This window comes from Somniosus microcephalus, chromosome 4 (genome assembly GCF_052327205.1).
Source record: "Somniosus microcephalus isolate GS21.2 chromosome 4, FLI_Smic_1.0, whole genome shotgun sequence".
NCBI classification, from domain to species: domain Eukaryota; kingdom Metazoa; phylum Chordata; class Chondrichthyes; order Squaliformes; family Somniosidae; genus Somniosus; species Somniosus microcephalus.
This window is the reverse complement of record NC_140990.1, coordinates 223785031-223812626: the sequence shown is the minus strand read 5'-3', so window position 1 is coordinate 223812626 and position 27596 is coordinate 223785031. Positions and strand designations below refer to the sequence as shown.

General features: G+C 46.8%; 1 protein-coding gene across 6 annotated transcripts in view; it reads left to right on the top strand.

Annotated features, from left to right (window-relative positions):
* myo1b (myosin IB) overlaps window positions 1-27596 on the top strand; it is a 397467-nt gene that overhangs the window by 275138 nt on the left and 94733 nt on the right. For all 6 annotated transcript variants that reach the window (XM_085985844.1, XM_085985845.1, XM_085985847.1 and 3 more), the window contains 4 exons: window positions 8299-8446; window positions 9621-9739; window positions 22661-22747; window positions 23784-23849. In XM_085985844.1, coding sequence (XP_085841970.1) covers window positions 8299-8446; window positions 9621-9739; window positions 22661-22747; window positions 23784-23849 — 420 coding nt within the window. The remainder of the gene's footprint in view (window positions 1-8298; window positions 8447-9620; window positions 9740-22660; window positions 22748-23783; window positions 23850-27596) is intronic.

The following is a 27596-nucleotide window of genomic DNA, read 5'->3' as shown; positions in this document are numbered from 1 at the left end:
GGCGGGAAATACCATTTTTTCAAAAGTCGACCTTGTCCGTGGCTACCACCAGGTCCCCGTGCACCCGCAAGACGTCCCGAAAACTGCAGTCATCACCCCATTTGGCCTGTTTGAATTTCTGCAGATGCCGTTTGGATTGAAGAACGCTGCACAGGCTTTCCAGCGCTTGATGGACTCCGTGCTTCGGAACCTAAAGTTTCTATTCGTCTACCTCAACGACATCCTCATTGCCAGCCCTAATAAAGAGGAGCACATCTGCCATTTACGCACCCTCTTTAGACGCCTCGGTCAACACGGCTTGATCATCAACCCGGCCAAGTGCCAGTTCGGCCTGCAGCAGATTGATTTCTTAGGCCATCGCATCACGTCGGACGGCGCAATTACCCTGGAAACGAAGGTGAAGGCAGTTACTTCTTTCCCGCGCCCGCAGACTGTCAAGGCCCTGCAGGAGTTCCTCGGGATGGTAAATTTTTATCACCGGTTTGTCCCTAATGCAGCTCTGCTCATGCAGCCCCTGTACGAGGCCCTCAAGGGCAAGTCCGGCAAGGATTCGATTAGCTGGACAGTTGACATGGACTGGGCGTTCGTCGACACAAAAGGCACCTTCGCCAATGCAACCATGCTGGCGCACCCGCTGCCAGGTGCCACCATTGCCCTTACCACCGACGCATCAGACTACGCCATCGGCGCAGTGCAGGAACAGTGGGTGAATGGGACGTGGCAACCACTGGCGTTTTTCAGCCGTCAACTACGGCGAAACGAACGGAAGTACAGCACGTTCGACCGGGAGTTGCTGGCCCTTTTTCTGGCCATCCACCATTTCCGGTTCTTGCTAGAGGGCCGTCCGTTCACGGCTTTTGTGGACCATAAGCCACTAACGTTCGCTATGGCCAAGACCGCCGAACCGTGGTCAGCTCGGCAACAACGTCAGTTGACGTTTATCTCAGAATTCACCACTGACATTCAGCATGTGTCCGGTAAAGACAGCCTGGTGGCGGATTGCCTCTCCCGCGCGACCGTTCATGCAGTCCAGCTCGGCATCGACTATGCCCTCATGGCTGCAGATCAAGCCTCGGATCCGGAAGTCCAATCTTACAGAACCAACCCCTCTAGCCTCCAAGCGGCCGATGTCAAATTCCATGCCGCGGGGACTATGTTACTCTGCGACATCTCCGTAGGAGATCCTCGCCCTATCGTGCTGGTTGCCTGGCGCCGAAAAGTTTTTGACGCCATACACGGGTTGTCGCACCCTGGCATGAAGGCCTCGCAACGGCTGATGTTGTCGAAATTCGTGTGGCGGGGCATGCACATGGATGTCCGCGACTGGGCCAACACCTGCGTGGTCTGCTAAAAGGCCAAGGTGCAGCGTCACATCAAGGCTCCATTGGCCACTTTCGCTGTTCCGGAACGTAGGTTTGATCATGTGCATGTGGACCTGGTGGGGCCACTTCCACCTTCGCACGGGTTTACTCATCATCTTACAATGGTGGACCGCACCACCAGATGGCCTGAGGCGGTTCCTTTGTCATCCACCACTTCCGCAGATGTCGCCAGGGCATTCATCTCTGCTTGGGTTGCCCGTTTCGGGGTACCGGCGGACATCTCGTCTGATCGTGGGCCGCAGTTTTCTTCTGAGCTCTGGAACGCTGTGGCTCGGGCTTGGCGTCAAGCTACATCGCACCACTGCCTACCATCCACAGGCGAACGGCCTGTGCGAACGATTCCACAGGTCGCTCAAAGCCGCACTGCGAGCCAGCCTTCAAGGCCTGGGCTGGGTGGACAGGCTTCCATGGGTCCTTTTGGGTCTTCGTACGGCACCTAAAGAAGATCTTCAATCGTCCTCGGCGGAGCTCGTATATGGCCAGCCGCTACGCGTACCAGGGGATCTCCTTCCGACTCCAACAGAGCCATGGTCCGCATCCCAGCAGCTCATCAGCCACCAGGAGGCCGCCAGAAGTTTTGCTCCAGTGCCTACGTCGCATCATGGCTTGCAGAGCTCCCACGTCCCAGCTGAGCTGAAGAACGCCGACTATGTGTTTATCCGCCACGACGCTCATCGGGATCTGCTCAAACCCCCTTACACTGGTCCTTTCCGCATGCTAGAGCCGGGAGACAAAACTTTTTCGGTCGATATCGGAGGTAAACCGGACCACATTTCGGTTGACCGGTTGAAGCTGGCACACTTGGACCTTGACCGCCCAGTCGAGATCGCACAACCGCCGAAATGTGGCCGACCGCCCACAGTCGCCGTGCCAGATCAAACGCAACCGCCCGCCAGCTCGCCCGCCATCCATCAGCTTCCACTTCAAGGCTATAGAAGTCGATCTGACAGGCTTGTCAGGCCTCCTTGCTGTTTTACTTTTGCTGTTACAGACACTTCTGGGGGGACGCATGTGGCGGAGCCACTAAGGGACTCCGATCAATTGTATATAATTCCCTTTAATAATATGTTAGCTACAGCCTGAGTCTGTATCTTTGTTTTCACTGTTTACATGTACAGAGCGCGATCACTTTAATAGCGCGGGTAAACGCGATGACGTCATGCCGTTCATCACGTGATCCCCCACCGGCGGGAAAAACGTGATGACGTCATGACGTCAGCCACGGGACCGCCCAAGCAGTCCTCGTGGAGCCTCCGAACTGACTAGACCTATATTCGATGTTCTCCTGTAATTATCCGTTAAACTCTGTTAGTTTTCATTAAACCTCGTTTATTTGATCGCCTGAGTGGACCTCAGTCTTTTGATAGGAACTAGACATTCCTGCAACATTATAGTTTCCCGCTCCTACTTTAAACCATTGTCCTCGGTTAGAGAGAAAAAACTTTAACACTCCCCCACCAATCACCTACCTGCTGTCCTGTGACGTCACTCTTTGTTTTTTGTTGTTGTTGAAATCGTCGGAGGTGCTGCCGCCTCTGTGCTGCTGCTGCTCAGGTCCGTGCTGCCTTGGTCTCCCGCTGTTTTTATCTGCTGCCCCCTCCGATGCTGTCGCTGCTTAGAAGCCCATGGAATTGAGGGCAAGTTATTGACCTGGTTAGGAAATTGGCTGAGCGGCAGGAGACAGAGAGTAGGGATAATGGGTAGGTACTCAAATTGGCAGGATATGACTAGTGGTGTCCCGCAGGGATCTTTGTTGGGGCCCTAACTATTCACAATATTTATTAACGACTTAGATCATGGCATAGTAAGTCATATATCCAAATTTGCCAATGACACAAAGATAGGCAGTATTGTAGGCAGTGTAGATGAAAGCATAAAATTACAAAGAGATATTGATAGATTAAGTGAATGGGCAAAACTGTGGCAAATGGATTTCAGTGTAAGCAAATGTGAGGTCATCCACTTTGGACCTAAAAAGAATAGAACAGGGTACTTTCTAAATGGTGAAAAGCTAAAAACAGTCGCTGTCCAAGTGACTTGGGGGTTCAAGTACAAAGATCATTAAAATATCATGAACAGGTAGAGAAAATAATCAAAAAGGCTAATAGAATGCGGGTCTTTATATCTAGAGGACTAGAATACAAGGTGGTAGAAGTTATGCTGCAGCTATACAAAGCCCTGGCTAGACCACACCCGGAGTACTGTGAGCAGTTCTGGGCACCACACCTTAGGAAGGATATATTGGCCTTGGAGGGAGTGCAGCGTAGGTTTACCAGAATGATACCCGGACGTCAAGGGTTAAATTACAAGGAGAGATTACACAAATTAGGGTTGTATTCCCTACAATTCAGAAGGTTAAGGGGTGATCTGATCGAAGTTTTCAGGATATTAAGGGGAACAGATAGGGCAGATAGAGATAAACTATTTCCGCTGGTTGGGGATTCTAGGACTGGAGGCATTGTCTAAAAATTACAGCCAAACCTTTCAGGAGTGAAATTAAGAAACACTTGTACACACAAAGGGTGATAGAGGTTTGGAACTCTCTTCCGCAAATGGCAATTGATGCTAGATCAATTGCTAATTTTAAATTTGAGATTGATAGCTTTTTGTTAACCATAGGTTATAAGGGATATGGGTCAAAGGCGGGTATATGGAGTTAGGTCACAGATCAGCCATGACCTCATTGAACGGCAGAACAGGCTTGAGGGGCTGAATAGCCTACTCATGTTCCTATCCAGACAGAAACCAAGTCGAAATTCAAACCACAGTACCTGAGACAGGGGGCAAGTGATGAAAAGGAGAAGGGCGAGGGCCAACAAGGGCTAAAGGAGATGCAAAAAAGAAATAAAAACAAAAATGTTACCATCCCCCTTCTCTCTTCCCCCCCCTCCCCCCGGCTCAAACTGGCAATACTCCAGTTAAAACCATCAATTGATGAAGGGGGCATGTGTGTGTATGAGATTGAGCCACAGCACAAGCTGAAGAGATGGAGTCATGGGTTTGAGCTGGAGCTGAGTGACTGTCCACACAACAAGAGAGAGCGCGAAAGAGAGGCAAGCAGTAAGACTTGAGAGTCAAACATACCTAATAATAATGGTAACAGAACACTTAGAAAATCATATGATTAGGCAGATTCAACACCGTTTTATGAAAGGGAAATCGTGTTTGTCAAATCTGTTAAGAGTTTTCTGAGACTATAGCTAGCAGGGTAAATAAGGGGGAACCACATCTGGAGTATTGTGTATAGTTTTGGTCTCCTTACCGAAGGAAGGATATACTTGCCTTAGAGGGAGTGCAACAAAGGTTCACTAGATTGATTCCTGGGATGAGAGGGTTGTCCTATGAGGAGAGATCGAGTAGCATAGGCTTATGTTCTCTGGCGTTTAGAAGAATGAGAAGTGATCTCAGTGAAATGTATAAAATTCTAAGGGGGCTTGACAGGGTAGATACTGAGAGGTTGTTTCCCCTGACTGAAGAGTCTGGAACTAGAGGGTCATAGTCTTAGGATAAGGGGTCAGCCATTTAGGACTGAGGTGATTGGAAATTTCTTCACTCGGAGGGTTGTGAATCTTTGGAATTCTCTACTGCAGAAGATGTGGATGCTCAGTCGTTGAGTTTATTCAAGACCGAGATCAATAGATTTTAGACGCTAAGGGAATCGAGGGATATGGGGGTAGTGCGATAAAGTGGAGTTGAGGTAGACCAGCCATGATCTTATTGAATGGTGGAGCAGGCTTGAGATGCCATATGGCCTACTCCTGCTCCTATTCCTTCTGTTCTTGTGATATCCACTCATGTGGCAGCTCCTAAATTAGCTTGAGCGGCTCTGGCTCACCCTTTCCCCTTGTGCGACTCTGGCTCACCCTTGTCCCTTGTGTGACTCTGGCTCACCCTTTCCCCTTGTGTGACTCTGGCTCACCCTTTCCCCTTGTGTGACTCTGGCTCACCCTTTCCCCTTGTGCGACTCTGGCTCACCCTTTCCCCTTGTGCGACTCTGGCTCACCCTTTCCCCTTGTGTGACTCTGGCTCACCCTTTCCCCTTGTGTGACTCTGGCTCACCCTTGTCCCTTGTGTGACTCTGACTCACCCTTTCCCCTTGTGCGACTCTGACTCACCCTTGTCCCTTGTGTGACTCTGGCTCACCCTTTCCCCTTGTGTGACTCTGGCTCACCCTTTCCCCTTGTGCGACTCTGGCTCACCCTTTCCCCTTGTGTGGCTCTGGCTCACCCTTTCCCCTTGTGCAACTCTGGCTCACCCTTTCCCCTTGTGTGACTCTGGCTCACCCTTTCCCCTTGTGTGACTCTGACTCACCCTTTCCCCTTGTGCGACTCTGGCTCACCCTTTCCCCTTGTGCGGCTCTGGCTCACCCTTTCCCCTTGTGTGGCTCTGGCTCACCCTTTCCCCTTGTGTGACTCTGGCTCACCCTTTCCCCTTGTGTGACTCTGGCTCACCCTTTCCCCTTGTGTGGCTCTGGCTCACCCTTTCCCCTTGTGCGACTCTGACTCACCCTTTCCCCTTGTGCGACTCTGGCTCACCCTTTCCCCTTGTGCGACTCTGGCTCACCCTTTCCCCTTGTGCGACTCTGGCTCACCCTTTCCCCTTGTGTGGCTCTGGCTCACCCTTTCCCCTTGTGTGACTCTGGCTCACCCTTTCCCCTTGTGCGACTCTGACTCACCCTTTCCCCTTGTGCGACTCTGGCTCACCCTTTCCCCTTGTGTGACTCTGGCTCACCCTTTCCCCTTGTGCGGCTCTGGCTCACCCTTTCCCCTTGTGCGACTCTGACTCACCTTTTCCCCTTGTGCGGCTCTGGCTCACCCTTTCCCCTTGTGCGACTCTGACTCACCCTTTCCCCTTGTGCGGCTCTGGCTCACCCTTTCCCCTTGTGTGACTCTGGCTCACCCTTTCCCCTTGTGTGACTCTGACTCACCCTTTCCCCTTGTGCGGCTCTGGCTCACCCTTTCCCCTTGTGCGGCTCTGGCTCACCCTTTCCCCTTGTGTGACTCTGGCTCACCCTTTCCCCTTGTGCGGCTCTGGCTCACCCTTGCCCCTTGTGTGACTCTGGCTCACCCTTTCCCCTTGTGCGACTCTGGCTCACCCTTGTCCCTTGTGCGACTCTGACTCACCCTTTCCCCTTGTGCGACTCTGGCTCACCCTTTCCCCTTGTGCGACTCTGACTCACCCTTGTCCCTTGTGCGACTCTGGCTCACCCTTTCCCCTTGTGCGACTCTGGCTCACCCTTTCCCCTTGTGCGACTCTGGCTCACCCTTGTCCCTTGTGCGACTCTGACTCACCCTTTCCCCTTGTGCGACTCTGGCTCACCCTTTCCCCTTGTGCGACTCTGGCTCACCCTTGTCCCTTGTGCGACTCTGGCTCACCCTTTCCCCTTGTGCGACTGTGGCTCACCCTTTCCCCTTGTGCGACTCTGGCTCACCCTTTCCCCTTGTGCGACTCTGGCTCACCCTTTCCCCTTGTGCGACTCTGGCTCACCCTTGTCCCTTGTGCGACTCTGACTCACCCTTTCCCCTTGTGCGACTCTGGCTCACCCTGTCCCCTTGTGTGACTCTGGCTCACCCTTTCCCCTTGTGCGACTCTGACTCACCCTTTCCCCTTGTGCGACTCTGGCTCACCCTTGTCCCTTGTGCGACTCTGACTCACCCTTTCCCCTTGTGTAACTCTGGCTCACCCTTTCCCCTTGTGTGGCTCTGGCTCACCCTTTCCCCTTGTGTAACTCTGGCTCACCCTTTCCCCTTGTGTAACTCTGGCTCACCCTTTCCCCTTGTGTGGCTCTGGCTCACCCTTTCCCCTTGTGTGACTCTGGCTCACCCTTGTCACTTCTGTTCAGGTGCTGAAATGTCACTAATAGAGGCGAGAATCAGCTGGAGCGAAAAAAGCTGTTTTATGAGCTGCTGCATGAATGGATACTGACGTTGGCAAATATGATGGTTTATATGAGAAATGGTTACACACATCACCTGCCCATCAATCTTAAATGTCGAATTATGTTATATGCCACTCATAGAAATGAGCCTACCTTGGGCAGGATTTATTTTTGTCCTCAGCAATAACTATACTACATGCTTTTCAAAAGTGTTTTATTCTCTCGTTTCAACATGAGTGGTAATGCTTTCTTTCTCAAAATGATTGATACCTCCTAACAGAAATACTGCAACGCAGAGTGTTCTGTTTTCTTTAAAGAAGGACATCCCCTGTTCCGATTTGAACATTGTCAGCCAGAGTGAAAATACAGGGTGTAGTGACTGTTCCGTTAATTTCTGCTGAGAGGATTGTATATAGTGATAGGGTAATGGAATGCTCAGGTAGTTTAAGGATGCAATGCTACATTTATCTGTCAATAGGTAACACAGCAGTACTATATAATGGTAATTTTTTCAAATTCACAAAGTGCTGGAAAATAGCCTTAATTATGCTTCATTAATGTAGCAATAGGGTACAGGATAGGGAGTGATATCTGAGATCTGTATCCTTTGATGCTTTCTCTGTTTGTTGCATATGACATTTGATCTCTGAAAATGTATTGGTTTAAGCTTGTCCGACCAGCAGCAGGAAGCATTGTTACCAGGTGCACAGCAAATTTGTTCTCACCAAGCATTTTAGGACAATTTTAACTGGGCTGGGAAGTTAACATCTGGAAGCTAAATACAGGGATTGCATTAGTCCCAAGAGACCATCTAAGTTTTACATCTGTTCTGGCACAGTAAATCGCAGGGAATTACAAACATCAGGACATGCTTCAGTATGTCCTTGTGCAATGAATCATTTCCTGTCTTAGTTACAGGTGTGAGAAACCGCTTTCCAAAGCCCAAACATGCCAGCTATAGCCCTCCTTCAGACAAATGCCTTTGAGTCTGCACTTCTGACAGTTCTCCTGCTCTCTACACTTTTTCCCCTCCTGCAGAATGCCATGCAGATTGTTGGTTTCATGGATGATGAAGCAGAGTCAATTCTGGAGGTGGTGGCTGCAGTGCTAAAGCTGGGAAACATTGAATTCAAGCCAGAGTCTCGAGTAAATGGCTTAGATGAGAGCCGAATCCAAGACAAAAACGGTAGGAGGAATGCTGCTGCCCCAAGACTTTGAAATGCAATGTTGGCGCCAGCTTGAATCTTCTCTCGGTATCATGCCATTGTGAAAGTAGAAGCCCTTTCTTAGCACTGAGAGAATTAGAAGCTCATGTAGTGTTGCAGAGTTTAGTTAATAGGATATAACAACTGTTGTTTTTTCAGATTTCCAGCATCCTCAGTATTTTGCTATCGTATTAGTTAATAGGATTCTAGCCATGATTATCTTTTAAATTTGCCTGTTCTCATTGACTGAGTTTTGGCAATTTGGGATTGAGCCATGAGATGGAGGACTACATCACAGTGGAGGGAAAATATTATCTGGCACAGTCCTTTCTCCAGAGGTATCTATATTAACTATTGGGTGGTCACAAAGCAACGTTGACAGGAGCTACAGAGAAGTGCACATCCCAGAACATTCCCTCCCTTGCTGAGAGTGGAAGCTCAGTGGGAAGAGCTAGGCTGGGGTGAAGGGTAGTGGGATCATTGCCAACAAAGCAAATTAGGCATAATTGCCAAGAATTACTCCAAAATGTGGATCTGGGGCAGAGGCGGGAGATCTGCTTGGACACTGTAAGGACCTAAAAGAGGGAAATATTAGGGGAATAGAAGAGCCTTTGCCGGTTATGAGCTTCTGAGGTATTTTAGGTAAATTCTGAAGGTACCCCATTGTGCTTGATATAAAACTTGGTGAAGCTGCTAAACTGATTATTGATTTATCATGGAATCACAGAATCACAGAAACCCCACAGTGCAGATAGAAGCCATTTCGGCCCATCGAGCCTGCACCGACACATATCCCACCCGATCCCCGTAACCCCTGCACCAACACATATCCCACCCTATCCCTGTAAGCCCACGTATTTAATCCCCCTAACACTAAGGGTCAATTTATCATAGCCAATCAACCTAACCCGCACATCTTTGGACTGTGGGAGGAAACCGGAGCACCCGGAGAAAACCCACGCAAACACGGGGAGAATGTGCAAACTCCACACAGACAGTCGCCCGAGGCCGGATTCGAACCCGGGTCTCTGGCGATGTTCGGACCTGTGGCTCAGTAAAGGCATAGTATTAAATTTAGTGAGTTAGCCTTCAGCATGTTGAATGTCTCATCCCAGTGATTATAGGGTTGTAGTTACTCATTTGTTGTATTTGCAGAGCTGAAGGAGATCTGTGAGTTGCTTGGTCAGGATCAAGCTGTGCTGGAGAGAGCCTTTAGTTTCCGAACTGTGGAGGCAAAACAAGAGAAAGTTTCAACAACATTAAATGTGGCCCAGGTAAGCATGCCAAAGGCTCACAATGTGCATTGTAACGCCAGCCAAGCTACACTTTGTTTTTGTGTTAAATAAGATAACAATAACAACTTGCATTTATATAGCACCTTCAATGTAGAAAACATCACAGAGGCATAATTGGACACAAATGGACACGAGACAAAGGAGGAGATAGTAGGAGGGATGACCAAAACCTTGGTCAAAGAGGAGGTGGAGGAGAGGCGGAGGGAATTCCAGAGCATGTATCCTAGATGGCCAAAGGCACTGCTGGCAATGGTGTGGCAAAAGGAGGGGGATGCACAATAGGGTAGAGTCGGAGAACAGAGAATTCTGGGGGTGTGTGGGGGTGGAGGTTGTAGGGCTCAAGGAAGTTACAGAAGTAGGAAGGGGCAAGGCCATGAAGAGATTGCGAATGAAAAATTTGAATTAGGGACGTTGAGGGACAGGAACCAATGTAAGTTAGCAAGGACATGGGTTATGGCCAAGTGGGACTTGGTGCAGGATAGCATACAAGCAACAGCGTTTTGGATAATCTGCGGGTTACAGAACTTAAAGGATGGGAGGTCATCCAGGAGAGTGTGGGAATAGTCAAATCTGGAGGTGACAGAGGCATGAATGAGGGTTTCAGCGGTATATAGGCTAAGGCAGGGGCAGATGCAAATAAAGTTCTAGAAGTAGGTAGCCTTTGTGATGGAGATGACATGGGGTCAGAAGCTCACTTCGAGGTTGGGAATAGTGCGGTTCAACCTGAGACCATGGCCAGGGAGGGGGATCGAATCAGTAGCAAGGGCTGAAGACAATGGCCCCGATATTTACTGGGGGGGGGTGATTTCCAAGCCCAGGGTGGGGTGGGGGAGAGGGGAGAGGAGTTCTGGTTGGGTCGAATGGCGTGGAGCTTTAACTCCACAGCGACAGCGTGCATAGTTTTTTTTTAACAGATACCCCACCGGCTTCCTGTCAGGCGGGGAACACAGCAGAGGAAGCCGCAGCCCAGGAGCAGGTAGGTTTCCTGCTGCTGGGGGTAGAGACCACGAGGGGGGTTTGGGTACAGTGTGGTTTGGAGGGTCGGAGGTTGATCGCAGTGTGTCGGAGAGAGATCGGGTGTCAATGATCGTGGGGAATGGGGTCAGTCTTCACGCGGTGGGGGGTCTGATCGTGTGGAGTGGGAAACAGGTTTGCTTGGGAGACCGGGAGGAAGCACTCCTGCTCCTCTTGTGGTCCACAAGCTGTGGTGGAAGGACACTTACCTCTTCTATGCAGCAGCCCTTGCCTCCCTTTAGCTGCCAGGAAAGCTGGAAGACAGATAAAATCAAAAGCATGCAGCCTGATTAAAATATTTAAGTAAGCGACCCGTCTCCTAGGAGCATGTTGGGCAAGCAGTCTGACAACAGATAAGCAGTGGAGGGGTTGAGAGTGGTGGTGGAGAAGTAAAGATTGGTGTCGTCAGCGTACATGTGGACGCTGACTCTGTCTTCAGATGATGTCGCCAAGGGGCAGCATGTAGTTGAGGAAGAGGTTAGCCAAAGCCAAGATTCGGGAAATAGGCTAACTTGAAAGTTAAAAAGAATATATTAATATGGAACAAGCTTTAGAAATTCCAAGTGACCTGAACAGACTGACTTTTTTTCTAACTAAAATCATTGCTGTCCAGTAAAAATTCTCCTATACACAACTCCTAATTATTTTCTTGTATAAATTGTGTACCACCTTAAAAAAAAAAAAAATTAAAAAATTTTTTTTGAAATGAGGCCAATTGTTTCCTGATAGCCATATATATTTGATAGATCATTGGGGGACTCCAGAGGTAATGGTGTGCCATTGCTGGAGATACTCTGGCTACAATTAAATAGGTAAGAATGGAACCAAGCAAGGGATGTCTCAGTGAGCTGGACAATGGAAGAGAAGCATTGGAGGTGGATGGTGTGACTGATTGTGTCAAAGACTGCAAAGAAGTCAAGGAGGGATAATGCATCATACTCACAGTCACAGAGGATACCACTTGTGACTGATTAGGGCTGTTTCAGTGATCGGAAAGCTGATCGGAGAGATTCAAACATGGAGTTGCAGGAAAGCGATACATGGATTAGGATGGCAAAATCATGTTCAAGGACTTGGGAGGTTGGAGATGGCCCGGCAGTTTGCAAGGCGTCGGGGTTTGTTTGGCAGGTGGGTTGATGACCATTTTGAAAGCGAGAAGGGAGCCACTTACAATGCGAACTAGCATAGGGGCAAGGAAATGAAGCTGACTGGTCAGGAGTTTATTGGGAATGGGGTCAAGGGCAATGTACCCGCTAAATTTATTTTTGGGTGTGCGGCCCCTTTAACTGGTTGCGCGGCCCATTCAAATTATCGCGCATGTGCATTTTTTTCCATTAGAAAGGTGTTGAGTGGTCTGCGCGGGACCTCCAGGTCACTGCGCAGCCACGCAGCTTACTAGGAACATTGGTTAAGGGAGCAGTAGGTGGGTGTCATAGAAAGATGGGCGCGATCTTGCCAGCCCTGGGGAGGCAGGTATGGAGGCAGAACTGCTGGGAAAATGGCAGAATCTGGGGGCAGGTGCGCATCTTGCCAGGAGGCAGGTAGCTGATCCGCGCCGGGTCCTGTCTCCTTGGAGGCAGGAAGGGGATTACAGCCGCTTAACTGCCTGTTAACAGGTAGTTAACAGGCAGATAAGAGGATTATCCCCATTTTACCCACACAAGTGCGGGCTTCCCGAAAGCTGCAAACCCCGCCAGGGTCACCGAGGTGAGTAGTGGGTCTGCGGGGGTCGGGGGGGTGCAAAAGTGCGCTGTGAAGGTAAGTGATGGGTGCAAGTGTGGAGAGGTGAATATGTGAGGTAAGTGCAAAGTGTTAGAAAAAGTTTACTTACCTTTGTTTCTTCCTGCAGGCTTCAAGAGTTGGGGATGCGGGGAGTCTCGCACCTCTGCGGCAGAGATGACAGATGGCTGCTGCATTCTCCAATGCAACAACCATCTAACTTTTGACAGATGAAACATCGTACGCTGATGTTCTCTGTAACCGGCTTCCCCGTAATTGGCCTGCTAAGTTCGCTGTGCGGGCTTAACAAGGTCAATGAAGGGAAAATAGTGTGGGTTGGTCACAAATTGATGGAGGCGGGACTGAAACTCGACAAACAGTAGTCCCGCCTCCAACGCGCCCCCATTGGCAAAATTGCCCCTGATGAGTTTGGAGAGGTCTTGAGGTGAGATTGGAAAGAAACTAGATTCAGGGCTTGGGAAATTAGGAGCCTGGGCTAAGTTTGGTTTGGTGGGCAAGGGGAAGGAGGGGAATTGGCAAAAAGCAGTTGAACAGATGGTCTTAATCTTAGTGATGAAGAAGTCCATGAGTTCCTCGCACTTGTTGGTGAGGATGGCGGAGGCAAAGGAAAGGGATTTAAGGAGATGATTGTGAGTGGAGAAAAGAAGTTGGGGGTTATTTTTGTTCTGCAGGATGATGCTGGAGTAGTAGGCAGTTTTGGAAGAGGAGAGTGAAGCCCGATAAGTCCAACCATGTCTGGTGATAGATGCCTAAACCAGTTGTGCACCAGATACGTTCAAGTCTGCACCCCTTGGGCATGAGGGAGTGAAGATGTGGCCGATACCAGAGGGAACTACTAGGATGGGAAAGAGTAAAGGTTTTTCAAGAGGCAAGGGCATCAAGTGTGAGGGTAAAGGAGCGATTGAGAGAATCTACAGCAGCAGAAGTATCGTGATGATTAGAGGGCCAAAGTTTAGGCACTTGGCAGCTTGGTGAAGAGTTTTGCCAGAGAAAAACACAGAAGGAAGTAAGGGAAGGAGGTACCAGGATGTAGGTGGTGAGGGATATAAAGAAATGGTCAGAAATGGCCTTGTCTGTGATAAAGACCATTGGAGTAGAGGGATCACAGGGGATGGCAATGTTGAGGGGATGGCTGTGAATATGGGTTGGAAAGATTAAGGGAGGACAGGAAGGTAGTGAATTCAGAGGAAAAAGGGCAAGATGATTGAGATGGAGATGGAAATCACCTATGTTTTCTCTAAGCTGCGCTTACGTGGCTCCGCAGTAATCTGCAAGGGACTGCGCAGGCCGCTCACAAGCTTTTCCAATAATAGCGCACGTGCAGAAATTTAAAGGGAACCGCGCATTGAAATAAACAGGCCGCACACAACAAAGGCAATTTAGAGGGAACATTGGAAATCACCAAAGAATACAGATAAGTAGAGATAAAGATGATTGAATATTGTGTAGAACATGATGGTTGTTGGCTGCCAGGAGCCCTGGAAATGTCATGGCAGAGAAGGCAGCTAATTAAAGCTGAATAATTTGGATATTGGATTGGCATTCCGGAGTTTTATTTGATTGACGGTTAGGGTCGGGGAAAAACATTTCAAAACCTTTCATTCGGGATTGGATTGTTTCCATGATGGAACAGATTGTACACTGTATTTTGGAACTACTGGACCTGATGTGCAAATGGCCTTTTCTCGCTTCATTTAAAAAAAAATGTTTTTTTGTTTGTCCCGATTTGTCCATCGCTGAAAATGCTGACTCTTGCTGAGGCACAGTTCTGTGGACACTGGCAGTTCCCCGGTAACCTCGCCCAAGTAGCCATCCTCCTTGTGTAACTTGCACCTTCTGCCTTTAGGGTTAAATCCAATAGCTGCACCCGTAAAAATGAACAAATAAATTTGGGGCTATACCCCAATTATAATCCATAAATGTCAATGACGGCAAACTGCAGTTATGGTGTGACATACATAGACACGTTCCTTAACTGACATAGGGAGCTCTTTCTCCATCTTGAAGAGAAGCATTGATGCAAGGACTACCTTTAGTTATAAAAACAGAAAATGCTGGAAATACTCAGCAGGTCAGGCAGCATCTGTGAAGAGAGAAACAGAGTTAATGGGGTAGATTTTCCCGAACCTGTCGGGAAGAAGGCGGGACTTCCCCTTTCGGGTTTTTGACCCGCCTACTTCGACGTCCGGCCAATCCGCGCGATTTTCCCTTGATTGACCTTGTTGAACCCGCTCAGCAGGCCAATTAAGGGCCACCCGGCAACAGGTGACGTCACAGACTGCAATTTCATCTGTCAAGGGTTCTTGACAGATGAAATATCAGTGTTTTACAGCTGTTTGAAGCTGTCAAACACTTACACTCTGATTTCTAACATGAGTTATTCTGCACAGACTCAGTTAGAACTCTCAGCAGCACTCAAAGCTGAAGGCTGTCACTTTTCACAGATCGCAGCTGTTCAGCTTTAAGTTCCGGCTGAGTGATGTGCTCCCGACGGCTACAGGAAGAAAGGCTGTTAAGGTAAGTACAGGTAAGTAAAAGTTCTTTACACACTTTAGACACACCAAACACACTTACCTTTACACTCATGCACCCATCACTCACCTGAACACCGACATCGCGACCCCTCCAACTCCTTCAACCCGACGGCCCGCCGCTCCAACCTGGCGTGGTTTGGAGCCGTCGGGGAAACCCACACGAAACCCCTCAAAATAGGGATTAGGCTAAAAACTACCTGTTAACAGGCAGTTAATTGGCACTAAACCCTTCCCGTCTGGTTTCGGCGGGTCCCAGTGCGGGGCGGGTACCCGCCGCCCCTGAAACTTACGTGGGGCGGAGTTTTGGGGGGATGGTGTCGGGACCCCCAAATTTGGGATTTCCCCCCACACGCCTGAAACCCCGCCTGACGGCTCCCCGAAAATCTAGCCCAACGTTTCAGGTCGCTGACCTTTCGTCAGAACTGGAAAAAAGCAGGAAATGGAACAGATTTTTAAGCAAGTGTAGTGGCTGGGAAATAGCGGTGGGGGGGGGGGGATGAAAGAACAAAAGGGAAGGCCTGTGATAGGCTGGAAGGCAGGAGAGAGTAAGAGACATTGAGAGACATTAAGAGATATTCAAGGCAAAAAGGGATGGTAATGGGACAGGTTAAGAAACAAAGGATGGCTCTAGATGAAGTTTTAATCCTTTAGTTGATTCAAGTACAGACGGTTGAATGAAGTTACATGGGAGGGGAGATGCTGAGGATGCAGCTAATGTTTCACATCTACTTTTTAGCATTGTACTTTGTGAAGGCAGTTTTAAACATTTATTACTTGCTTAAAAGTATTTAATTTGTGCCTCCAAAATTGTTTTACTGATTATACCTAAATTTTTTGGATTTGTTTTATTTATGACTTGATATTTTTTTTCTGAAGACCTATTTATGTATGAGCTGAGATAGTGATGGTCAGCAAGCCATCAGCCCTAAAGGACTATACACCAAAACCTATCTTGTCCACACTCAACATCTGCATACATATGTTCCAACAGGAATCACCGGATTGCAATCGGCAGTAGCAATCTGACTGATTTTATTTCCTCCCAGGCACCAAGACCGTTTGTGTAGTGTATGTAACGTTCCACCTTTAAGAGAACTATTTTAAGGGTTGCACTACTTTATCTTGGCTGCTGTATACTGTAATACCGGTGGTGACCACACCGGTATATAAGTGCTGTGTAATGATTTATTGGGCAGTTCCGCCCTGACCTTCAACTAGTAAAGTCCTGTTAAAGTTTACTCTTGTGGTCTGTGTAGTAATTCGCAATATAACACACAGACTTAACAATGGCGACGAGTACGATCTTACCCTGCGGCAGAGATACATCCAAGGCAGTTTAACGGGCGTCGAGAGGAGGCATCCGCCCTCATCATTCTGCTGAGAAAAGACTCTGGTCTGCAGAGCAAAGGAAGAAGGAAGAATTCTGACACGAAGCCTTCCATCAGCAACAGGCAGTGATCGTCCCTTCTATCACGGTGGTGGGTGAGCCGATCAGCGACGAGAAGCAAGTCGGCCACGTTGACTGTGAGTAGGGGAGAAAAAAAAAAAAAAGGCCGAGCAGCTACCGAGGCTGCGAGGCGCAGCGACCGAGAACCGCTTACGCGGGAGAAAATAAAAAAAAATAGAAAAAACACCGCGGAGAACTCAGCCGCAGCCGGGGGGGGAAAGGACCGGACTGCAAGAGGGGCTGGGAGGCACGATTGAAAACCGCTGGGGAGGGCGGACGCAGCAATATGGCAATTGCCGTTACAGCCAGCGGGAGAGACAGAGCCCGAGCGAGCGGGAGAGACAGAGCCCGAGCGAGCGGGAGAGACAGAGCCCGAGCGAGGGAGAACGAGACCGAGCGAGGGAGACCGAGACCGAGCAAACGCGGGAAGCTGCCATTTTCAGAGGCGGGGAAGAAGACAAGCGCGGGAAACCGCCATTTTGAAAGTAGGCGGGGAAGAAGACAAGCGCGGGAAACCGCCATTTTGTAAAAAAATAAATAAAATAAAATAATTCTTTTGTTCTCAAGAAGATCGCGAGGATGCCTAAGCGTGGTAACATCAACGATTTCGACCCCGATGTTGAAGATTGGGTCACGTATGTAGAACGCATAGAGATATATTGTAAGGCAAATAAAATATCACATGAAGATAAAGCACTAACCTTACTAAACTCAATGGGTGCGAAGACATACGGGCTATTGAAGCATCTTCTATCACCAGCTAAACCGGCGGATCAGACTTTCGCTAATATTGTTGCTGTCCTGAAGAATCATTTGAACCCCACACCGCTGATGTTAGCAGAACGATTTAAATTTTATGCGAGAACGCAACTGAAAGAGGAAAGCAACGTGGAGTATTTAATTGAACTGCGCAAGCTAGCGAATTACTGTCAGTTTGGGGAAAGCCTGACAGAGGCACTGAGAGACAAATTCGTGTGTGGATTGTCGAAAGAAGGAACACAAAAGCGGTTGCTTGAAGAGAATGATCTTACACTTGATAAGGCCGTCACTATTGCAGCATCACACAAAGCCGCAGCGAGAGGCACCGCGGAAATGCAGCTGAAGGCAGAGGTACTCAGCGTAGATCAAATGGCTTCGGGTACAACGAAATGTTATCGTTGTGGGAAGACAACACACGATAAGAACCAATGCTGGTTTAAAAACCAGGAATGTAGAAAATGTGGCAAGCTTGGCCACATAGCTAAAGTATGCCGGTCAGGAAAGAAGACCAGCAACAAAAAGTCACCGCAGAAAAAGTACAGAAAGGTACATAAGGTGGCTGAGAAGAGCTCGGATGAACAGAATTCGGATTCAGACTCCAACAGCAAGGAACTGGGTAGTCTGAGAATTCACAATGTGAGTAAGGAAGCTGACCGACAAACTATCTGGGTCACACTACAGATTGCAGAAGTCCAAGTGAAGATGGAATTGGACACCGGATCGGCGTTGACGGTCATGAATAAGCAAGATTACAAAAAGTTATTCAAACATATTCCCCTACGGGATACGGAGGTAGTATTGCAGACATACACGGGGCAAAAAGTATACCCCATCGGAAAGATAAAAGTCAAGGTGATACACAAGGGCAAAGAACACCAAGGAATGGACTTATATGTACTACCTGAGGGAGGTCCACCACTTCTGGGATGGGAGTGGATCAGGAAAATAAATATGGACTGGCACTCCCTAAACGCAATAACGGTAGATTCCGGACAGAAAGATGTCAAACCTGAACGATTGTCCAGAATATTGGATGAGGCTAAAGAGGTGTTCCAACAGGGACTGGGAACACTGAGAGGAATTAAGGCAAAAATCAAGATTGCAGAACATGCAAACCCAAAATTTTTCAAAGCCAGACCGGTACCTTATGCGATACGACCTGCTGTGGAAGCTGAACTGGAAGGACTTGAACGTTCAGGAGTACTGTCTAAGGTGGACTGGAGTGAGTGGGCCACGCCCATTGTTCCCGTCATGAAGCGTTCATCGAGTAACAAGCCAGGGGAACCGGGGAAGGTCCGCATTTGTGGAGACTTCAAGATCACAGTTAATCCGGTGCTTCACACGGTGCAATATCCGCTTCCGCGGATTGAGGATATCTTTGCTTCATTGTCTGGCGGGAAACACTTCACCAAGATAGACCTGGCGCAAGCGTACTTACAAATGGAAGTCGAGGAAGAGTCGCGCCAGTATCTCACAATCAACACGCACAGAGGCTTGTATCGATATAATAGACTGGTTTTTGGAGTGGCTTCGGCTCCAGCAATTTGGCAGAGGGCCATGGAGCAGGTCTTACAGGGAATTCCAAGCACTCAGTGTTACTTGGACGATATCCTGATTACAGGAGAGGACGAGGAGGAACACCTCGCAAATTTGAAACTGGTGCTCACCAGGTTGAAGGAATATGGCCTTCGAGTTAATCGCCAGAAATGTGAGTTCTTTCAGAAACGGATCTCGTACTGTGGTCATGTCATTGACCAGGAGGGGCTGCACAAGTCACCTGACAAGATCGAAGCTGTTGTGAAGGCCCCCGCTCCGGAAAATGTATCCCAGTTGAGGTCGTTTCTAGGGTTGATTAACTATTACCATAAGTTTCTGCCAAATCTATCCACGGTGCTGCACCCGCTGAATGCTCTGTTGCAGAAAGAAGTACCATGGAAGTGGAGCGAGGACTGTAAGAAGGCCGTTCGCAAAAGCAAGGCATTGATCACCTCAGGAAGTGTTGGCTCACTTCAACCCAACGCTACCTATTCGTCTAGCTTGTGATGCTTCCCCTTATGGTATTGGAGCAGTACTCTCACACAAGTTGCCAAATGGCTCGGAAAGGCCAGTCGCATTTGCATCCAGATCATTGACCTCCGCTGAACGCAACTATGCTCAGATAGATAGGGAGGCTCTCAGCCTCGTGTGGGGAGTAAAGAAATTCAATCATTACCTACAGGGCAAGAAGTTTACACTGCTGACAGACCACCAGCCGTTGGTATCCATATTCAACCCTATAAAGGGCGTTTCCATTATGACAGCGCAAAGGCTACAGAGGTGGTCCCTTTTCCTAGGGGCACACCAATATGACATAGAATACAAAGGATCAAAACAGCATGGGAATGCTGACGGTTTATCGCGCCTACCGTTGCCAACGGTAGAAGAGGCGCCTACAGTGGACCCAGTGGAGATGTTCCACTCAACCATAGTGGAATGTCTACCAGTAACAAATTCTACAATCGAAAAGGAAACAAGAAATGACCCGACTCTCTCACGAGTCTACGATTTAACGGTGAAGGGATGGCCAGCACATGGCGAACCAATGTTGCCAGCATTTTCGCAAAGAAGAGAACAGCTGTCAGTGTGCCGAGGAACTTTGATGTGTGGATCCAGAGTGGTGATTCCACCCAAACTCCAGCATAAAGTGCTAAAGGAGCTTCACGAGGGGCATCTGGGTGGAGTGAAAATGAAGAACCTAGCCAGAGCGTTTGTGTGGTGGCCAGGTATCGATGGAGACATTGAAGAAATGACCAAGAGCTGTCTAGGATGCCAGAAGGTCCAAAGCACCCCACCACAAGCTCCTCTGCATCCATGGGAGTGGTCCTCATCTCCATGGCAAAGGGTACATATCGACTTTGCTGGTCCATTTATGGACTCAATGTTCTTAATCGCGGTGGATGCACACTCCAAGTGGCCGGAGGTAGTAAAGATGTCCTCCACCACCACGGAAAAAACCATCACAGTATTAAGGACCATATTTGCCAGGAATGGGCTGCCAGAACAGATCTGTTCTGATAATGGACCGCAATTTGTGTCCGAAGAATTCAGGAAGTTCTTAAAAAACAATGGGGTTAAGCACTACACGTCCGCCCCATACCATCCCGCCACCCATGGATTAGCTGAAAGGTTTGTCCAGACCTTCAAGAAGGCCATAAAGGCCATGGGTAATGAAGACATAAATCTACAACATAAGGTAGATAACTTCTTGTTGGCGTACCGGAATGCAACACATGCAGTCACAAAGCAAACCCCCGCCATGATGTTTTTCAATAGAAGACTTAAGATGCCGGCTGGATTTGATCAAGCCAAACATCAGAAGGGACGTAGAGAACCGGCAATTTCAAGGCATGAATGAAAGGCCAACTAGAACCTTCCAGATAGGTCAACAAGTTTTGGCCCGGGACTACCGTACCGAGAAATGGCAGCCTGGAACTATTTGCAAGCGACTAGGACCGCCGATGTATACCGTGGACATTGGTGAAAGCATAATAAGGCGCCATGTTGACCAGATCATAGAGTCATCCGAAAAGGGCCAACCTACTCCACAACTCTATACGCCTAATGATGAAGCAGAGATACCCATAGTATCTACCTCCGATCCGGTAATACTGGAATCAGATGAACCTGACACTGGCATTCAAGCCGAATCGACCTTGCCAGAAGAACCTACTACACCACCGAAAACTACTACACCACCGAGGCGTTATCCGGACCGAGTCAGGAAGCCTCCAGAGAGACTGAACCTGTGAACTGTTTTTACATGAAGTTGTGTATATATGTTATGATGTTATGTTTAATGGGAATATATACTGTTAACCTAAAAAGGGAGGATTGTAGTGTATGTAACGTTCCACCTTTAAGAGAACTATTTTAAGGGTTGCACTACTTTATCTTGGCTGCTGTATACTGTAATACCGGTGGTGACCACACCGGTATATAAGTGCTGTGTAATGATTTATTGGGCAGTTCCGCCCTGACCTTCAACTGGTAAAGTCCTGTTAAAGTTTGCTCTTGTGGTCTGTGTAGTAATTTGCAATATAACACACAGACTTAACAGTTTGTACCATCCCCCCAGCTGCTGCTTTGTTTGAGATCAGCTAACTCAGCACAACACCTTGTCTTTGTGCTACACCCAGCAATGCCTTTACCCATTTGGCTATTTCCGGGACATATGTGTGTGCAGTGTGTCGGCATCATTGTTGTATTTTGACACTTTTTAAAAAAAAAAAACCTCAAACTTGTTTCAATTAGTTTACTTGCTGAGGGCAAAGAATTAATTATTAGAATGATCCAATGTGTAATGTATGGGGACATGGGGTGACTTAAATAATATATTTTATGCAAGAACACTTTCTTCCATTTTTAAATTTGGTTTTAATTTTCTTTTCTTTATTTCTCACTTTTTATTTCCAAAAATATTAAAACTGAAAGATGCTTTAAGGGATGCAGTCACGTTTTGATGGGTATAGACCATGGCTTGGATATTCCGATCCCTACGGGTGGGTACGTGTTGTGTACACACCCATAGGGACATCGGAAATGCCAGTTTCAAACATGCACAGCGCATGTGCTGAAAACCGGCATTTCCGATCTGTCAAGAATGCTCTTGACAGATCGGATGCCTGCCCTAGAGACTTTGCAGGCGGATAGTTCCACTTTCTGGAGACCCTCCGTCCGTAGAAAACCCTTAGAATTCTTACGCCTAGTAAAAGCTTTTACCAGGATAAGAGTTGAAAAAAGTTTTTTAAAAAAATAAAAATTTCAGTCATTTATCATTTAAAAATACTTTTTTTTTAAAAAAGGGTAAGTTTATTTTTAGCTCTGTACAAAAAACTTTAATTATTTTTTCAAAAAATTACATTTTTGTTTAAAATATTTAATTTATTGTAATTTCAACTAATTTTAAAAAGGTGATGGTTTTTTAAAAATTTATTTAAAGTTTTGCTATGTTTTTTCATTGATCTCCATTCATATATTTGACAGGTCTATCTGTCAAGTGTATGATGGGAGATTCCCTTCTTTGATTGGCTCCCCATGGCCCACGTGATCCCAGGGACGCTTGCGAACCGCATGCGCCTCTGGGATACGTGGGCCCTGCACACTTGGAGTTGGAGAGGCCCAGCATCGGAACTATACGCACCTCTGGCGCCCTCAGGTAAGTGCGTAGATTTTTTCCAGATTGCAGTACATCCGCACGTGGGAAGCGTCGAATCAGAAAATACGGCCCAATGTCTTCTGGTTTTGATGACACTTTAAATGCAGCACCGCCTGAGGTCACTGATGCTCATTGAAGCTTTAGAAAAGTAAACGTGTCGATCTTTGTTCTAAAATGCTACTATTCCAACAATCGTTTTTTCCCTCTTTCAGGCTTATTATGCACGTGATGCCTTGGCAAAAAATCTTTACAATCGGTTGTTCACTTTGCTTGTGAGCAGAATCAACGAGAGCATTAAGGTACTGGCTAGTGTTCACTGGTGGCAGAGCACTGGTGCCCGAGAATGTGAACAACCAAATGTTCCTTCTTATCAAATGAATAGCTTCAGTGAGAGTATGTATTATTTAAATATTTTCGTAAAGGAACGTGGATGAAAAGGTCACGCTGTCTCAGTGTGACGTTCCATTTATGAAGATCTTTTTACTCTTAACCTAATCAACTGAAATGCCCTAAAGGCCTGTGCCTTGTTTCAAGAGGTCAAACCTTTAGCCTCCTGCAAAATCTGTCCTTCATAATAAGCTGAACTCTGGGTTTATTGCCGGAGTGGGGAATATCTCTTTAGTAAAAGTGATAGTTACAAACCATGTATAAAGGTTTTTACTTCCCAAGTGAGATGCATTGTCTATTCTCTAGCATATCACCTCTTATTAATTTAAACACACAAAAATATTTACTTACATAAAAAGTGATGATTGAGAGAGTATTTTTGGTGTAAATTTAACTCACTCCATGTAGTTAGGGAAAAGAGATTAGTTATTTAAGTTATGCTGCTCTGTAAAATAACTTCTGCTTTTAGCGTCTCTCTACCATGGTCCTCTAGAGATCTGTGATTCCGGCTGTTAGATTTAAAGGAACGTCTTGAAATGTAGCATTACCTATGTCTGCAGGGTGGTGTGGGGGTCTGGGGAGCGGGAGAAAACAGACAGTTAAAACTAAGATCCGGCCTATAAGAGTTTTAAAATAATTCTGCCTCCATCCCCTCACTCAAAACATCTTTAACTTAGTGCCAGTTTAGATCATTCCTGCTGCAGAAACTAATCCTTTAACAATGTAAGAAATGGAAAGGAGACTCCTTACAGCCAGTGTTTGACATGAGGTTAACAGACGAGGTTGATCTGCATGAATAGGAAGGGGGAATAAATAGCAGTTAAGTTTCTGACCTGATTTGTATGTGTGTGGAAAACATTTACAAGCATGCACAGCAGGTTATTTTGGACGGTATGTTATAAAATGAATCATTTATTTTTCTAACTTGCCTGATGTTCTTTTCAACAGGCACAAACCAAAGCGAGGAAGAAGGTGATGGGAGTGTTAGATATATATGGTTTTGAAATTTTTGAAGTAAGTTTTAAAATTTATGACTTTTGTTATTTGATTTTGAAACCTTTCCTTAGTTTTACAGGTAAAGTTTCTCTTGGTATTGATGAAAGAGAATCGATCATTGGAAATTTCAGCTCAGTGTAATATTGTGGTGCTAGGTCTTAGCACTGGGAGTGTACATACTAAGGATGGTCAGACCATTCACATTTAACTTGCGCATTTATGGGACAAGTCCTATTGAAGTTATTTTGCAATCAGTTTGGCCTTTTTTTAAAAAAAAGAAGGGAATTACCAGGGCAGTCCAGAGATGAAGCAATTCATCAAACCCTGTGTCTCAGAATGATTTGTGCCTGCGATTCCACACATTGTAGGTTTCTGATCTATAGTTGGATCATCTAAGGTAGGTAAGGTAAATCTGACCTGTTACTAATCACCTTCAAGTGCCCCATTTATAGAGTAGAGGCCCGAGACGAGGTTGTTTATTCATCTTCTTTGTTGGTGTATAATGTGAGGTGACCCAGCACGAGAAAGGGAATAGAACAATTTTGTAAAGGGGGGAAATTGCTGTTAAAGTCCCAATTAGTGTGGTATCACTGATTTGCTTTACTTTTGTTTACTGCTAGTATTAAATTGTTTTATGTAGCTCTGCTCATCAGATGTGCAACCCAGTACATGGTGACCATACTGACATCAACATTATGAGAGTGATTCTGTGATCCAGTGTGTCCAGCAATGAATAACATTTGGCATGTGCCCATCTGAGCACCACTCCCCACAGGGAGTGCGATATCAAAGAATTACCCCTCATAACTTGTTATTAATTAATAAATACTAATGCAGAGATTGCACTGGCGTATGAAGCTTGTATTGGCCGAGGAGAAGGTGCAGTGCAGATTCACCAGAATGATACCGGGGCTAAAAGGGTTAAATTATGAGGATAGGTTGTATAGTCTAGGCTTGTATTCCCTTGAGTATAGAAGACTAAGGGGTGATCAAATTGAGGTGTTTAAGATGATTAAAGGATTTTCCAGCATCTGCCGTTTTATGCTTCTGAATTAAAGGATTTGATAGGGTAGATAGAGCGAAACTACTTCCTCTGGTGGGAGAGTCCAGAACATGGGAGCATAAACTTAAAATTAGAGTTCGGTTGTTCAGGGGTGATGTCAGGAAGCACTTCTTCACACAAAGGATAGTGGAAAGCTGGAACTCTTCCCCCCACCAACACGCTGTTGAGGCTAGGCCAATTGAAAATTTCAAATCTGAGATAGGTACATTTTTTGTTAGGTAAGGGTATTGAGGGAATATGGAACCAAGGCAGGTAAATGGAGTTAATATACAGATCAGCCATGATTTAACTCAATGGTTCTCAAACTGGGGTCTCTGGAGATGTTCCGGGGGTCCCCAAAACATTGACCAATTATTCGTCGGCAAAGATTTCTGAAAAACTGCAAACTGTAAAAATGAACCAGTGAAGATCAGGGAGGAGGCGGGACCAGAGGGTTCATGTTTGGGTTCCTTCCAATCAGTGCTGTTAATCCTGGGATTCCCAGTGGCGGATCCGTTTGTCTCTTGTGATGGGCAGCGCAGGCTGATCTGTGAGTGATGGTAAGAAACAGATTCGTTCCCCGGGTTACAGGGGTCACGCTCTGTTACTGAGTGAACTCTGCTCTATTCAGGACACGGCTCTGACAGCGCGGGTGTCCAGCTCTAATATTTTATATAACTGGAGTGACTGTAAAGTGTAACAGTAACGGTTTGTTGCTCAGCAGAGAGCAGGACCGAGCTCTGCAGGGCGGAGATTGGAGCAGTCTGTCCATTTAATGTTCACTCATCAGCCCTATTTTAACATCTGTGATCTTGTTCCAGACTCTACAATCATTTACTTTCAGTCTCACAGGAGACCGTATAGTTTATTTAATCAGGACCGACAGGAACACGGAGGGCAGATTACTGTCCGTATCAGCTCCTGGGGAATGTACTGAACCAGGTCATAATACAGGGACTGGTCCGGGGTATAAACCCCAGAGATTGTACTGAACTGGGTCATAATACGGGGACAGATCTGGGATATAAACCCCAGGGAATGTACTGAACCAGGTCATAATACAAGAAACTTTCGATTAACCGGCACCTAAATAACCGGAAATGTCGGTTAACCGGCAAAATTCAGGAGTAGGTAGGTAACTTTTATTACTTGCCTTCCTCCATTTGTTGCTGTGCAAGGGTGTGGCTGCAGCTGTTGCTAAGCTACAGAGACGCTTGCAACTTGTGGCCATTGTTCTGAAGCTGTTGCTAAGCAACAGGGTTTGTTGCTTTATACGGAGCTCTCCGCTCCGTATCTTTTACTATAGCTTTCGGTTATCCGGAATTTTTGATGAACCGGCACCACGTCGGTCCCGTCCGTGCCGGATAAAAAAAGTTTCCTGTACAGGGACTGGTCCGGGGTATAAACCCCAGGGAATGTACTGAACCAGGTCATAATACAGGGAATGGTACGGAGTATAAACTCCAGGGAATGTACTGAACTGGGTCATAATACAGGGACTGATCTGGGGTATAAACCCCCAAGGAATGTACTGAACTGGGTCATAATACAGGACTGGTCCGGGGTATAAACCTCAAGGACTGTATTAAACTGGGTCATAATATAGGGAATGGTCCGGGGTATAAACCCAAGGGAATGTACTGAATTTGGTCATAATACAGGGAATGGTGTGGGATATAAATGCCAGAGGAATGTATTAAACTGGGTCATAATACAGGGACTAGTACGGAGTATAAACTCCAGGGAATGTACTGAACTGGGTCATAATACAGGGAATGGTGTGGGATATAAACGCCAGGGAATGTACTGAACTGGATCAAAATATAGAGAATGGTCCGGGTATAAACCCCAGGGAATGTACTGAATTGGGTCATAATACAGGGAATGGTGTGGGATATAAACGCCAGGGAATGTACTGAACTGGGTCATAATACAGGGAATGGTCTGGGATATAAACTCCAGGGAATGTAATGAACTGGGTCATAATACAGGGAATGGTGTGGAATATAAGTAAAACAAAAATAATAATAAATATATGTTTAATTGTATAACTAATTTTTATACAGAAAAAAATACTTTGTTGTGATACGGGGGTCTGTGGAATTTTTATAACACGGGAGGGGGGCTGTACTTTTATATAATGAGTATTATCTATATCTATCTATCTATATATATATAAAAGGATATGTCTCTGTCTGTCTCTCTGTCTGTCTCTCTGGCCGGCTATACAATCAAAAGTTATAGAGCGTACCTACACATATGTTATATCAAAAGAAAGCTCATCATTAGGGGACTCTTGTAGGCGTATTTACTTTTTGCTCGGACAAAAATTGTGCCGACGGTCGGATAGAAATTGTGCCGACGGTATCCAAAAAACGTTCAAAATTCCTCTCATTATCCGCTCATTTGCATCGAGTAGGGGTGGGTTCATTGTGTGTGTGGGCGGGCCATCCTACAGTTGAGTGACGTGATGATTGACCAATCCTACAGTTCAGTGACCTGATGGTTGACCAATCGGTGCATGTGTGGGCGGGCCTTATCATTCTGAACCGAAGTGAGTGGCCGCCATCTTGATTCCAAACTGTTCATTTCTTTTTCCCACTTTCTGCGTGTTTCTTTTCAAATCTACATTTCCAGCAAAAAAAAAGTTGCTTTTAAAACACACATTGTTTTTTTAAAAAGTTAATTAATTTGTAAATCTTTTCTCTAACATCTAGAATTTT